The sequence below is a fragment of the Colossoma macropomum genome, unplaced genomic scaffold (genome assembly GCF_904425465.1).
Source record: "Colossoma macropomum unplaced genomic scaffold, Colossoma_macropomum, whole genome shotgun sequence".
In the NCBI taxonomy this organism is placed as follows: Eukaryota; Metazoa; Chordata; class Actinopteri; order Characiformes; family Serrasalmidae; genus Colossoma; species Colossoma macropomum.
In genome coordinates this window covers 51,665,255-51,679,265 of record NW_023494792.1, presented here as the reverse complement: position 1 = coordinate 51,679,265, position 14,011 = coordinate 51,665,255, and the positions used below count along the sequence as shown (strand labels likewise).

Genomic DNA, 14,011 nt, shown 5'->3' with positions numbered 1-14,011 from the left:
ATAGAGACAAGCTTCTGCTCAATCCACATACTGTAGCTCCCAGTACCACAAGCTGGGAAAATTATACAAGATTACAGAGTAACATTGTCTCCACTGAGCTTTGGTGATGTGGTCTTGTTCTCCTTTTCCACAGATTGTGCTTGTTTTTGCACTGAATAAAGCTCCGCTGTCTGCCATGCGTCCCAACAGAGTGGCCATCGCTGAGTTAGTGGCTGGACAGCGGCTCATCCCTACAGACAGGTTAGGATTAGCTGATGTCTCATCAGCAAGTACACTATTTGTCCAAAAGTTTGTAGACAACTGCTCATCCACTGATTCTTATTAAAAGGGAGTTTGTCACTACTTTGCTGCCACAGTTCTTCTGTTAAGACTTTATGCTAGATGTTGGAACATTGTTGTGAGCATTTGATTAAGCATTAAATGAGGTCAGCTACTGATGTTGGATGATTAGCTCTGGATCACATATGGCATATCAGCTCATCCCAAAGGTATTGGATGGAGCTCCATCACTCCAGAGAACACAGTTCCAATGCTCCAAAGCCTAATAGTGGGGGGCTTTATACCCCTCTGGCAGACGCTTGGGCCTTAGGCTGCTCCCATTCTATTGGCAATGATTTTCTGTGGATAAAACTTGTGAACACCTATGTCAGCAAGGGATGCACCTTGAAGTAGCTAAATTTTACGAATTAGAAGGGGTGTCTACAAACCTTTGGACATATAGTGTATATTGTACAATCTGTAATGACAACATTAGGTTGAAATGCAAGCAGGTAGCTGTGTAGCTTTTAGGTAACCGCTAAGCTAAACAGTACCAATAGTACATCAGTAGAACTTTTACTCTGTTCTGTGTGCAGTTCAAAATGAAATAAACACAATTGTTTTTGACACCATTTCAGCCCCAGGCCAGGTATATGCCAGTGTTCATGCTTTTGATTTACTCAGACTTGCAAGTGAAATAATTGAACACCAAGTTTTCATTTTAAATCTGTCCAGTCCATTCCACTCTGCAAGTCTTTAGTCTTGCCTGTGTTTCTGCCCTCTCTCTCTGCTGGCAGGCTGAAAGCTCTTCATGAGCAGCTGATCTCAGTGAGTGTGGAGGCCAAATTCGATTCGACTGCATCTGCTTCACCTGCTCCAAGCTCTACCCCCCCCGTCAGCTCCAAGCAAGAGAGTCAGCGCAGCAGCAAAAGCTCTAATAAACTTGACACATCAACCTCACAGCAACAGGTTTGTACTGATAACTTTATCTCACGTAAACCAGACCCAGAGTTGTTTACAAGCACATTGATTTACCAAACCATTCTGCCTATTCAATTAGTTTAAATTTGGGCTTGTTTAGCCAGTTTTCTACGGTCTGTGCCTTACACAACACTTCAATGTTTTTCCTATTCTGATCCAGCTAAGTCAAGTCATCAGACTATTGCTAAACCCTTCCTGATTCAATTCTGGCATTAGGGCAGAGTAAGAGCAAAAGGGCACATTGGTCACTTGTTTGTTTGTTTTCTTGGTTGGTATTAGATGCTGCTGGAGAAGACCATGCTTATTTGTACTGAGATAAGGAATCTGTTGAGGCCTGATTTAAAATCACATTCTGTCACAGAGGTAGGCAGCATCAGCACATTTCACATACCATCACTACTCACTAACATCTCCGGCTTCATCCCAGTGTCCAGAGGGCTCTAGTAGAGCTGCACAATATATCATTTGCTAATCATCATCACCATATTGACCAGTACTGGTATAATGGAAGGCTACAATAAGCAAATTAAGAGTGGGATAAATTATTGATTTTTAGGTGCATTGCAGTTCTCTTTTGAAAGATTCTAAATTGATTCACCAAAAACATAATTGGATTTTTACATAGTCTTTATGTTTTCTCTTCTGTAAAGTAACTTGTAGTTTATTTGTAGAATAATACTGTATAATGTAATAATTTGGCACAGCCAGGATTGGAGAAAACAGTGCAGGATCTCACTAATGAAAAAGCACAGTTTATCACTATTTTATCATCAACATTACATATAAATTCTCAAAAGACACTCATAGCTTCACTGTTTTAGATAGTAAATAAAATGGCTATACAAGTGCTGTAGACATCATGACCCCTTGGTTCTTCTCACCACCACTATAAAGAAATCAATAAGTCAATAAGTTTCTCTAAAATTAACCATTTCACATCAGACCACTCTGAATGGCTTTGTTTACATCTCAATGATTACATTTTGCACAAATTTTGAAAAATTGGTGCAAATACCCTTTATTGTAATATTCAGAGTTAGGCTCAAAGTTTTACTGAACGGTTAACAGTAAAATTGCTACATACAAAGTAAAAAATGTTGCCTGATATTTTTTGCCATTTCTTATATTTTAGTTTACACCTATTTTCAGGTGAACTAGACCTGTAGATTTAACAAATGCACAGAGTGGAGGCTGGATTCAAATTCAACTAAACTAACAGTACTTGTTAATGACAGATACAAAGAAAAAAATCATGTACGCTATAGAAAATAAAAAATGTTTTATCAATTGAAATCCAATGAAATCATGATGTGCTGAATGCAAACGAGCACTCAAACCAATTACAGTGGTTTTTTACTGTGTGCTGTGAGCATCCTGCCCAATCATTTTATATTATTATTATAACACTACTGATAACTGATTCACCTGTGTTTTAATCTATTGAACGGCATATTGTGGTCGCAATATGTAGCAATATAATCACAATACTAGCACTTTGTTATGTGTTTGTATCCTTGTGCTGCAGGTACCCTTTGAGCCCAGTGTTCAGACACTGTGTGACTTGGAGCGCTGCTTCAACCCTGCAACAGGAGCCACTCTGATGGACAAAGCTCTGAGTGACTGGCTCTTCTCCCTTCTGAACTAACACCACAGCCAAAACGCACCAAATAGGCAGCTTCAAAAAATGTATAAAAAGATGCTACATGCAAAGGGTATTTAATTCCAGTCATACAGGGCTGGTGGCCAGCACAGCTTGGTAATTTAACAGTTCAATCACATCTCATTCAAGCCATTTGTTAATTGCCAGTTTTAGTAGATGCGTTTAAGCACCATACTGTGCTGGACACGGGCCCTTCAGGACTGGAAGTGGCTACCCCTGCTACAAGCTATAAAAAAAAATCCTGTTTCTAGTTCCAAATAAAGAGAAAAACATTCACGCTTCTTGTGAATTTATTTCAGTCCTCTCCAAAGACAAAGACTCATTACATAATTATATAGATGCCTAATTTGGACCGCTTAAAACAGCAATCTCATTACAAAACAGTAATCTGACTATTTTGATGATTAAACTTGGTGGAGAATTTGGTCGACACCTTGCCACCCCATCTATACCAAAACAAACACAGTACACCGTTTAATACTGTATCTTCTGTAGAACTGAACGTCTAGCCAACTTTAATGCATCATCCCAAACAGGTGCGGCCTGGAAGTGTTGTTTGTCACATCTAGCTTGATGTTTCAGTGTGTGGGGTCAGTGATAGTGCTTTGGTCAGGAAAGGTTCTTCCCTCAGTGGTTGAGCCAGGCAGAGCGGAGGTTTAGAAGGATCTGCACGTCACTGGGAGACAGCTTGTACACGCCCAGCTCATTTAGTGCTGATTCTGGAGTGGGCTGCTGTGGCCTGAGAGATGCCTCATCCTCTAGCCCCTCTTCTGCCAGCTTCAGCATGTCACACAGCAGCAGAGCTGGCCCAACCTTCAGATTCAGGATGATGCAGGCTTCCTTCACACTGCCATACAGAAAGAGGAAGCATAAGACTGGGTTAGTTAGCAGCTTTCAGCAAAATCACTGATCATACTGACTGTTATACTGTCAGTGTCAGTGAACTGTCATACTGACAGTCCATGAAATCTGAGAAATCTGACAGCACAGTCAAACTTCTGTGGATGATTCATACGGACAATTTACAAATGCTGGGCCTGTCCACTCTCATACTGCTTTCTGATAACTAAATACACAATATGGCCAAAAGCATGTGAACACCTGATGACCACACCTATATGAGCTTGTTGGACATCCCATTCTAAAGCCATGGGCATTAATATGGATTTGCCCTGTTTCATGGTCAACCATGGCTTGAAACGACTGCCCAATCACAAGTCTGAATGCTGTCCATGGTAAACAAATGTACTGTGCTATTTTAAGAATTATATTTTTATTGCGCAAAATGACAGATTTGACTATTTATTCCTTTGGTAAAAGTATATCTGTAGGACGTTCTTGCTGCTCAGCAGCACAAACACTGTATGTGTGAATGACCAGAACATGTGAGTTGTAGCAGTTTGAAACGGACTCAAATGTGTCCAAACGTAAACATCTGAAACAGCGTGTAAAAACACAACACATTTTTTAAATTGGAGTATATTTAGAAAGTAGTCCAAAGAAAACGGATTTGTCAGGGATCTTGCTCCGAAGGCAATTTGGAACCCTGTAGTGAGTGATGCGAAAGAGGATAGGTGATTTTTACGTGTTACGCGCTTCAGCACTTGATGGCCCTGTTCTATGTGTTTACATGATCTACCTACCGCTTCGTGTCTGAGCTGTTGTTGTTTCTAAACACTTCCATTTCACAATAATAGCACTTACAGTTGTCTGGGGCAGATCTAGCGGGGCAGAAATTTCAAGAACTGACTTGTGGCAGAGGTGGCATTCTATGACTTTGCCACGTTTAAATTCAGTGAGTTGTTCAGTACGACCCGTTCTACTGCCAATGTTTGACTATGGAGATTGGATGGCTGTGTGCCTGATTTTATACACCTGCTAGAAAGGAGCATCGCTGAAACACCGGAACTCAACAATAAAAAGTGGTGTACACATACTTTTGGCCATATAGTGTAATTAAAAACAGTGCAAATCTGGCTACAATTATCCCTGCACATTCTTTCACACTCACTGTTTAAAGAAGTTCTCTGGTCTCTTGCAGTAGTGTCCAAACAATGGGAAGAGGTTTCTGGTCATGTCAAACTGGAGCTGTGCAGCACCACCTTCATTGAAATGGTTGTACAGGATCACCTGCAGTTAGAGGAAAGTAGAGATTCAGCAGTAAGCCAGAAATCGCAGAACTGCTATACACCAAGGTTTGTTTGTCTAAAGAACCATGCAGTTACGCTCTGATTAAAGAATATAAAGGATATTTTAAGTGAAAAGGATAAACATGACTGCTGTTAGTTTGTTATTGATACATAAAAACTGAAGTCATGCTGGGATGTTACAATGACACTGACATCCTGGTAGAGGAAGAGGTCGAGCCTCTCAGCCAGACCCTGCCAGAACATCTGGAATAGAGGCAGGCAGAGCAGCTGCTGCAGCTGGAGCAGGTGATCCCTCAAGCACAGGAGCAAGGGACACGCTGAGCTGGACAGTGACATAGTGGCCTGGTCACACTGAGACGGCAAGGAGATCCACCTGCAACACAGACTTCACTCATCTGCTATTGCTTTTATATTTAAGGAATGATGTACGCCTGTTTTAATGTGTCACATGCAGTAAATAACTACTTGGAAGTCTAGACTTTCTGTCTTTTTGTAATAATTTTTAAATGCAATTATATCATTAATAAATTGTTAGTTACATAGGAAACTAGCCGACATTTAGATTAAATGTACATTCTGCATTGACATGTTTGAGTCTGACTTTTTCTGTTGATGTCAAGAAGTGACAAAAACATGGTAAAAAGGTAAAGCAGAGGTGCACAACTCCACTTCTCCTCATGAACATAAATGAGTCATTGGCTGAAATTTCAGAAAGAATTTCTTTGCTTTTTGTCAGTGAGGTAAGAGCGAGAAATAATTCATATAAAATAACATCACATAGATTTGTATGGCTCAACTGTTACCACTAAAAACTAAGAGCTGAGAATAAGAAAAAAAAACTGTATGACTCACTGTATCAACGATTGTGAAGATTATTTGCAGACTGTGGTACATTACCTGTCCCTGCAATAAGGCTGGGCTTTTTCCTTCACGTCTCTCATTACTGCGTCCAGCAGCCGACCCAGCATGTCGCCTCTCAGTCTCTCTAGAAGAGCCAGCAGCTCTTCAAACAGAGAGCCCTCCAGAGACGCCAGCCGTCCACTCTCTGTGGCCCCCAGAGGCCCTAGCACTTCTTCTCCCACCGACACGGCCGCCTGCTGAAGCTGCAGGAAGAACTGAAAAAGAGCAATGGAGAGACGACAGGTTTACTAAGAGGAATATGCATTTGAAAAAATGACTCAAGGATTTTGTTTTTGATTTTTGCCAAGATTTAGACAGACAGGCAGACAGATCATTTGCCAAAATATCAGCATTGAGTCTTCTACAATGCTTGATGATATTGCAAAATATGAGCAATCTGAGACCATGCCTCAATCCAGATCCTCTGGGGTCCCAGTTCTCTCTTTTGGACTCTCCATTTCAGCTTACTCCACAGGTTTTCAGTGGAGTTCAGGTCATTGGACTGGGATGACCATTTCAAAAGCTTGTTATTATGGTCATTAAACCTTTTTGTGTGGATTTGGACAGATGTTTTGGATCATTGTGCTGATGAAAGAACCAACCTCGACCTAGTTTTAGCTTTTTGGCAGAATCAGACAGATTTTCATTTAAAATCTCTTGGTACTTTATGGAGTCCGAGATGTCAGTATCTTAGTAAGGTCCCCAGGGCTGTAGAAGAAAAAATATCCCAGATACTTAAACCATCATTCTTTTTATGCCTACACCACCTTCAGTGTTTGTTGCCAATAAAACTCTGTTTTTTGTTTCATCTAACCATGAAATCTGGTTCCAGTCAAAGTTCCAATAATGTCTAGAAAACTCCCAGCACTTATATTTGTAGCTAAGTGAAAGACAATGCTTTCATCTTGAACGCTTCCCAGATAGTCGCTGGCATGGATATGGCGTGAAATTGTAGGTGTGGACACTCAGTGACCCCATCTTCTGCAAAACTACGACCTTTATTCTTTTGGCCTCTTTATCCATCCTAACTCTATGTTGGGGCAAGACACACTTATGTCCTTTTCCAAGTAGGTTCACTACAACTCTGGTTGTTTTACAATTCCTATTTTTTTCCCTAACAGTGGGCATTTTCAGGCATGTAGTTATTATTTTATAGCTATTGTCTGATTGTCTCAAGGCACTTTTGTCTAATTACTTGTGTCTTCGTCATGTTAACATATAACTACGGGAATTTGATCTCATGTCATATTTACCTCATATTTAAGCGATTACAGATGACCGCTAACAAGTTCCTGAACACTCGGGTCAACTTGACAAAAAAAGTTAAATAAACAGGAAAACAAATAAGAAGATGCTTCAGTCACATTTTGTATTTCTGTAAGGTTTTTGTTTTCTTAGACTAAATATATTTTAGCCATCTTTACTAAGGGTGCCAATCATTTTGGAGCTTAATGTATTTATGCATTTCCAAAGTTAGACATGATGAATGAGGTGCGTTTCAGTATCATATCATCATTTAAATACACTAACCACGTTGTCGCCCCAGTCACTGAGAACTGTGGATATGTAGTTGGCAGCATTCAGGATGGCACAGTAGCGGGCACCCAGCGGCTGGCGGGATTCCTCCTTCATCACCTGAGTGAGGCGGATGCGGAAGTCATCTACCAGCTCTCTCTGTAGAGCCAGGAAGCTGAGCTGAGCTCGAGGACAGGGTAGAGAACGGTAACGATCTGAGAGAACAAATGAAAGAGATGCACAGGAGGTCATCTGTGTAAGAAACAGCTGATGATATACAGGGTACAATAAGTCTGAGTGTTTTAGGATCAGGCAGGTTTTCAAGGAACGGTGTCAGCTGATCACTGACTTGTTGAAGGCAAAAAAAAGAAAAGGCCCATACCTGTGATGACTAGCAATAGAGTCATAAATGTCTCTGCGCAGTCCGGTGCTTTCAGCTCATCCACATCAGTGATGTCTTTGTACTGAGAGCTCCAGGCCCCTTCTGTGGACAGCATGGCGTCCACCTTCTCCACCGCCACTGAAGACCAAAACACATAAACTTACACATACATGAGGACCCTAACCCTCAGCAGTTTGGGAACCCCTGGTCAAATTACATTTTGTTGATTTTCTAAGTGAAATACATTAACACATCCTCTACAGAGAACAAAAATTTAACAGTAAAATTACTGTTTATTTGCTAAATTTAACATATTAGAAAAAAAATTGACAAAAAGTTATGCAACAGATATGTTTTTGTCCAATATGTTAAACTAACATTTGCAGGAAAAAATGCCATATTTAAGTTTGTTTCCTGTAGAGGATTAGTCAACTTATTTTTACTTAGAAAATCAACATAACATGTCATCATACCAGAATGCATTTTTAGTTATATCATTCAATATTTCAATTATTTTGGCAACAATGAAAACTTACAAAATAATAAACAACAGTCCATAATAATCTATTTACAACATTTTTTGGCAAGTTATCTGCCTTGAGAATTAATCTCCATCTGTCATTAATGCTATTCAGTTTTCTCAGACATACTAGAATCTCCTACGGCTGTATTCACCATGCTGGACACATTAACATTTCTTTTTTTTCTCATCTTTATATTAATTGTTTAAAACCTATGACACTGGTCAGGATTCACATATTATATTATATAGCATATTTATGTTTCTATGTCAATTTCAAACTTTTAAACAGTGATTCTGTACATTTGAACAGTAAGGCAGGGTCCAGACAGAACTGACTCAAGTACACTCCTTCAACATGCATGGCTTTCAGAGCACTCACTCTTTCTCTCCACACTGAGCCACTTCTGGAAGACAGCCTCCTCCAGCAGGATGTGCAGGGCACCAGGGTAAGTGCTGGGGTAGGCATGTGTGGAGCGCAGCTCCTTCTCAAACTGCAGCACCTCGTCCACCAGGTGGCAGAAGAGAGCGTCGTCGTAGAGCAGCCGAGGAGCATCGTGGGCGAGTTTCTCCTGAGCCAGGGCGAGGAGGCCTCTGCACAGCTCCACCTAATGGACACAAGAAGGACAACTTATATCTCTAGCAGATATGCACGGTAATTAAAACATACTGTTTTTGACTTGTCTTACCTTTGCATTGACATTGGCCCCAGCACGATCAAGAATGGGCTGAATCTTCTCCTCCATAAAGTTGGAATTGTGCCCCATCCACACAAGGATTTGGGTCAGATACCACTCTGGCTATTAAGAGACAAACGAATGCAATATTTATTATGTAATGTTTTTTTTTCCTTTTTTTATCTTCTTTTATGATGATCTGCACTTAATAGCAGACTATTTGCTGGGCAAATGATAACTCAGCGCATTAATATAGACCTCAATTTATGTTTGTGGTCATTTGGGTGCAGAACGACTCCAAATGTGGATCAGATTTTTGAATCTGCACAATCCCTTTTATAACTCATGAATTTTTTCCTGTTGAGAAGACTGAATAATGAGCCTCTAAACAGGAAAGGCATTGTTGCAGGCCAAAAAGAGCCGGCTGTTATGTCACAATTATGAGAGCAGTTGGCAAAAGCATGCATTTTCTGACCTTGCTTAGCGAGTTGGTCTGTCGGTTCCCAGTAAAATGGTACCTGAACCTTTTACTGAGGGGCAGCAGCATGATCTGAACGGGCAGTGAGAGTGGAGGGGTCTGTGGCAGGCCAGGACGAGTGGGCACTTCCTTCTTCTCTGATATAAGGTCATCACTGGGACAGGAGTCAAGAGCTATAAGATCAGACTTCTTTATACCTGTGTGTCAGTGACTTTTCTATTCAGTTTAAGGCCCATTTAAGGCACCATTAATTAAATCTCTTGAACTTTCTATAATGCATTTCTTGCTTCCTTGATACACCCCGGCATTACATTTGTCACATGATACATGAATACAGTGTCTCTAATTGTCTGGCTAAAACAAAGGATCACATGGCTAAGAAAACAAAAGTATTTTGTGTGAACAGCTGACTGTGGCACAACGGTGAGTGTACAGTACTGCACAAAAATCAGACTTCTAATAATTTCTAAAATGGCTGTTAGGTTATTGGCTATAAGTTATTCATTTTTCAGCATCACGAAAAACATATATTTTTACTACTATATATAGTGTTTTGTGTGTCAACTCTCTGCCTTTATTATAGTTTCCACCTGCAAAAGTTCAGTCTTAGAAATTGGTTGTATTTTCTGCTTCTCATGATCCAAGTAACCCAAGTTTTTCTTTTCTCAGTAAGGGCTTCTTGACAGCTACACATCCTTTCAGACCCATAGCAGTAAGTTGTCTTCTCACAGTGGAAGGATGGACAGAAACACCTGTGCACGGTGGTTAGGAGTCCCATTTTTTCTATTTCTTTTAATAATTTTTGGAACCTTGTTTTAGAAACTTCTGTCTTTCCCTTTCCTTATGCAAGTGCAGTATCATATATCTAATCTCTTCAGCAATATCTCCTGAAAAATGAATAACTTGTACTTAATGGCTGTTTTGACTGGAAATTGAATGAATGAAGAGTGCTCTCTGAATTTGTAACAGTACTGTAGGTCTGTGTGTGAGAGTGTGTATGTAGCAGAGAGGATACGATGTCTGCAGGGACAGGAGCTGAGAGACCAGAAGCTCCAGCTGGCTGCTGAGCTCCTGAGCATTGGCTGGAGGAGAGAGAGACTGCGTTGGGGGAGAGACTATCGGCCAGTGCAGCTGAGTCAGCACCTCTTCAAAATCACTGGGATTGAGAGCAACAAAGCATTAAAAAGCAAATTCTACAATATCAGTGCTTTCCAATCCTGGTCCTGGAGAACTACCGCCCTGTACAGTTTACTGTTTCCCCTGCTCTAACCAGGGTAGGATATAATCATTTTAGTGAAATTGAGGGGCATTTTATACACAAATGATGGTGCTAATGATAATCGGAATACCAACTTTAATCTATAATTATCTAATAATAACAGCAGGTTTTATCTAACATCAGCCGGCCTGTTGTTAACTAATCTAAATGAACTCATTCATGAATAAAAGGCTGAACTCAAATGGTACAACTGACCCCATAAGCGAGACTAACTGTAACAGACCAAGGGGCTAGAAGGTAACTAGCTAGAGATGTCACACACCATTAACACTTTACTTGACGTTTTAGTATATTTTTAATTAATCTGTGCACAAAAATGTTTAAAAATTAACCATTATGAATTTATATGGAGGGGTATGGACTTCTTTAGCCTGGCTACCTCTCAATGTGAGTTGTTTACAAGCTTCAAAGCTTCATGGTGCTATATTACAGCCAATGTAATACCATGTAATACTATCATTACTAAGTGATTAAAATCATATTGTACTTGAACCTGTTTAACTACATAAAACATACACATTTTACACCAAATCCACATTTAGGTTTTGCCTCCTAATCCTGTCAATGTATAAAAAGTATTTTGTTAACTTGTTTTTAATATCAAGCTGATCTAATTTCCGGTTCTTATTGGTGGGTAGACTCACTCATTTAACATTAATTAACAACTGATTTGCTGTATTTCTAACATGTCATTTAGTGGGCATTTTTGCCCTTTGACCCTGTGGTGAGTGTGTGAGTCAGATCGGGGAAATCTAAAACATGCACAACCATGACTGTAAACACAGCACTAGACATTCATGAATGTGATATTTATGAAATATGGCTAATACCTTGCAAGCTTGTCTTTCAGGATCTTGTGCCAGAAGTGCAATGTTTCTCTAAGGAATGCTTGTAGATGTGTGCAGCCTGACTCTTTAAGGCCCATGTCCAGAGCAGCCATACTGCCCACTGCCTCGATTGCCTCCCATATACTGTTAGTCATCAGGAACTGCTGAATACTGTCACTGTTTTTAACAAAGGGGAACATCACAAAAGATCAGTTGTCTGTCATTTCATAATACGAGGTCTATTGTTCCACATCTGTTATTTGCTGTGCAGCATAAAAGTAGTTGAAAGTAAGTACAGGTGGACACTTCACACAACATTGTGTGTCTAAACCTATTTGAGAATATGAAAACATACTAAACACGTCATAATGTTGTGCTTTCCTGTATCAGTTCCTGCAGGATTGCTCACCTAAGCTCTTCGACGCGAGCCAAGCACTGGAGGTACTTCATGTGCCGTTCCAGTGTGTCCAGTTGTCCCAGGGTTTGGCCCAGGCCGTCGGCCCAGCTCTGAGCTCCCTGCAGATGCTGCTGCAGCGTGTTGGACAGGAGCCTCTCCTTCTGAAGCAGGGCCTCCAGTTTGGTCCGAGACTCCTCCGCAGCGGAGAGCGCAGCGGCTACACGCAAAGGCACAGAGCTGGATACAGTCAACACCTGCACAGAGAGAGAAGTGTGGGCAGTATCAACTCGTTTCATCTGAGAACTAGGTATGTGGACTCATACTAAAGCTATTTTAAATCCATCCATATTTGAGATTTACATAAAAGTTGCATTTGATGCATAAAATGTAGAAACGTCCACAAAAAAATCATCACAGGATTGTCACAAGCTCTTTATATTGGTATTTGGTTGCAGATGATAACTTAAAATGGATTTTAGCGCCACGTTTAAAAGCAACTATTGCTGTCTAGACAGTCAAATCGCTGTTATAAGGTGAAAAACACCAGAACAGCAGAAGCTACTAGAGCTCATCTGTCCAGACAGCCCGCCTTCCTTTGTTTACGATTTGAAACACTATATGGATCATTTCATTTACAACATGCCTTATCCCAGAATAACACAGAACTAGATAACTATACAGTTGTCACTGTAGATTTAGAAGGACTCCCTACAAATTCCTGAGTTCATTTTCATGAAAATATTCATGGAAATGTCTTAAAGCGGTGGTCATTAATCCTGCTCCTGGTAATCTACCTTCCTGCAGACTTTAGCCCCAACCCTAAATGATCTGCTCGATCTTATTACTGACCTAAGAAGTTCTTGCTTTGCTGAATGAGAGGTCAGATTAGGGCTGGAGGTGAAATCTGCAGGATGGGCAAGAAAGTGAGATCTCCAGGTTAGATCTCCTCTGTCTTAAAGGGTTTTACTACACAGCAGCAACCGAAATCTATGTCCTACAGTGACCACACACCTGAGAAACCCGGTCAGTAAGAGGTGATGTGCTCTACTTTACCTGCTCCTCCAGCAGTTTGTTCTCTGCTGTCAGTTTCTCGAGAAGCCCACCAACTTTCCTCAGTGACTTCAGGTCACCGCCAATCTCTCTCTCCACCAGCTCGGCTACATGGTCCATATAGCTGACGTCCTCTGATGCACGTCTGGACTCGGAGTCACTATCATTTATCGACTGATGATCATCGTTCATACTGTTATTATGGTGCTCTACAGCGGGCGCCGCCATGTCTTCCACTTTTCCTTGCCCACGTCATCAGCTGTGGCTGTTCCCGCGTCCGCCCTCTGGTGGAGACAGCGCGCTAAAACACTAGCGGTTACACACCCTACAGACTGCACAGCGCTGCGGTTACGGGGACAGTTAGTTCACCAGAACAGGGATGTGCACTCAGACTGGTTATGATACTCCAGGACCCATAAGGGTTCGGGAACGGATGTTCGGTTAACTGCAGAGAAGAGAAAACAACGACAAAAAGAGAGAAAACGGATTCCAGTTTAAACGAATGTAAGTTAGGTGACAGTACTGGAGTCGCACAAAAAAGCGTCGTTTAAACGTTGTAGCTATATTATTCGAAAAAAGCCGACTGAGCTCGGGCGACCTGCAGATGAGAAACATAAAGGAGACTGCCTCAGAGGAGCTAATAAGCTAAAATAGCTAACGTTAAAACTACAGCTAACTGTAGCTACAACACGGGATGCTGGCAGAGACTCGGCATCTTCTACATGTTAGCTACGTTATATTCGTTTTTTCAGATAAATAGCTATATTTTCTAACTGTTTCTGGGCATAGATAACACCAGCCTAGTCTATTTAGCGATAAAGATGCACTGTCTCTGCCTTCTCAGCAGTCAGTGTCTTTAACAACCCGCTCACCTTCAGAAATATGAGGCTAAACTGTCAAGTTCTACAGTGCAGTTAAAACAAACCGAAAACACTGG

At 40.9% G+C, this 14,011-nt stretch overlaps 2 protein-coding genes across 2 annotated transcripts in view; one reads left to right on the top strand and one right to left on the bottom strand.

The window, feature by feature from the left end:
* The window catches only part of cfap54 (cilia and flagella associated protein 54), a 40,599-nt gene extending 37,526 nt beyond the window's left edge, over positions 1–3,073 (top strand). The window contains exons 66-69 of the mRNA XM_036577533.1: positions 134–240; positions 1,056–1,227; positions 1,519–1,602; positions 2,765–3,073. Coding sequence (XP_036433426.1) covers positions 134–240; positions 1,056–1,227; positions 1,519–1,602; positions 2,765–2,884 — 483 coding nt within the window. The 3' untranslated portion in view covers positions 2,885–3,073. The remainder of the gene's footprint in view (positions 1–133; positions 241–1,055; positions 1,228–1,518; positions 1,603–2,764) is intronic.
* A 98-nt stretch (positions 3,074–3,171) lies between these two features.
* rint1 (RAD50 interactor 1) lies at positions 3,172–13,332 on the bottom strand. The gene is made up of 13 exons (XM_036577532.1): positions 13,078–13,332; positions 12,037–12,278; positions 11,631–11,804; positions 10,537–10,677; positions 9,519–9,675; positions 9,056–9,166; positions 8,749–8,974; positions 7,847–7,984; positions 7,480–7,679; positions 5,947–6,164; positions 5,242–5,422; positions 4,911–5,029; positions 3,172–3,746 (listed from the first exon to the last, which is right to left on the bottom strand). Exons 1-13 carry the CDS (start codon positions 13,300–13,302, stop codon positions 3,527–3,529), a joined length of 2,352 nt encoding a protein of 783 aa, XP_036433425.1. The 5' UTR covers positions 13,303–13,332; the 3' UTR covers positions 3,172–3,526.
* Positions 13,333–14,011: the final 679 nt, after the last annotated feature.

Excerpts from the sequence above, each read along its gene's own strand:
- rint1 (XM_036577532.1), bottom strand. The coding sequence starts at position 13,302 with ATGGCGGCGCCCGCTGTAGAGCACCATAATAACAGTATGAACGATGAT. Across the intron at positions 9,167-9,518 it reads AGACCAACTCGCTAAGCAAG|CCAGAGTGGTATCTGACCCA; the intron begins GTCAGAAAATGC and ends GTCTCTTAATAG. Across the intron at positions 5,423-5,946 it reads CAGCCTTATTGCAGGGACAG|GTGGATCTCCTTGCCGTCTC; the intron begins GTAATGTACCAC and ends TCTGTGTTGCAG.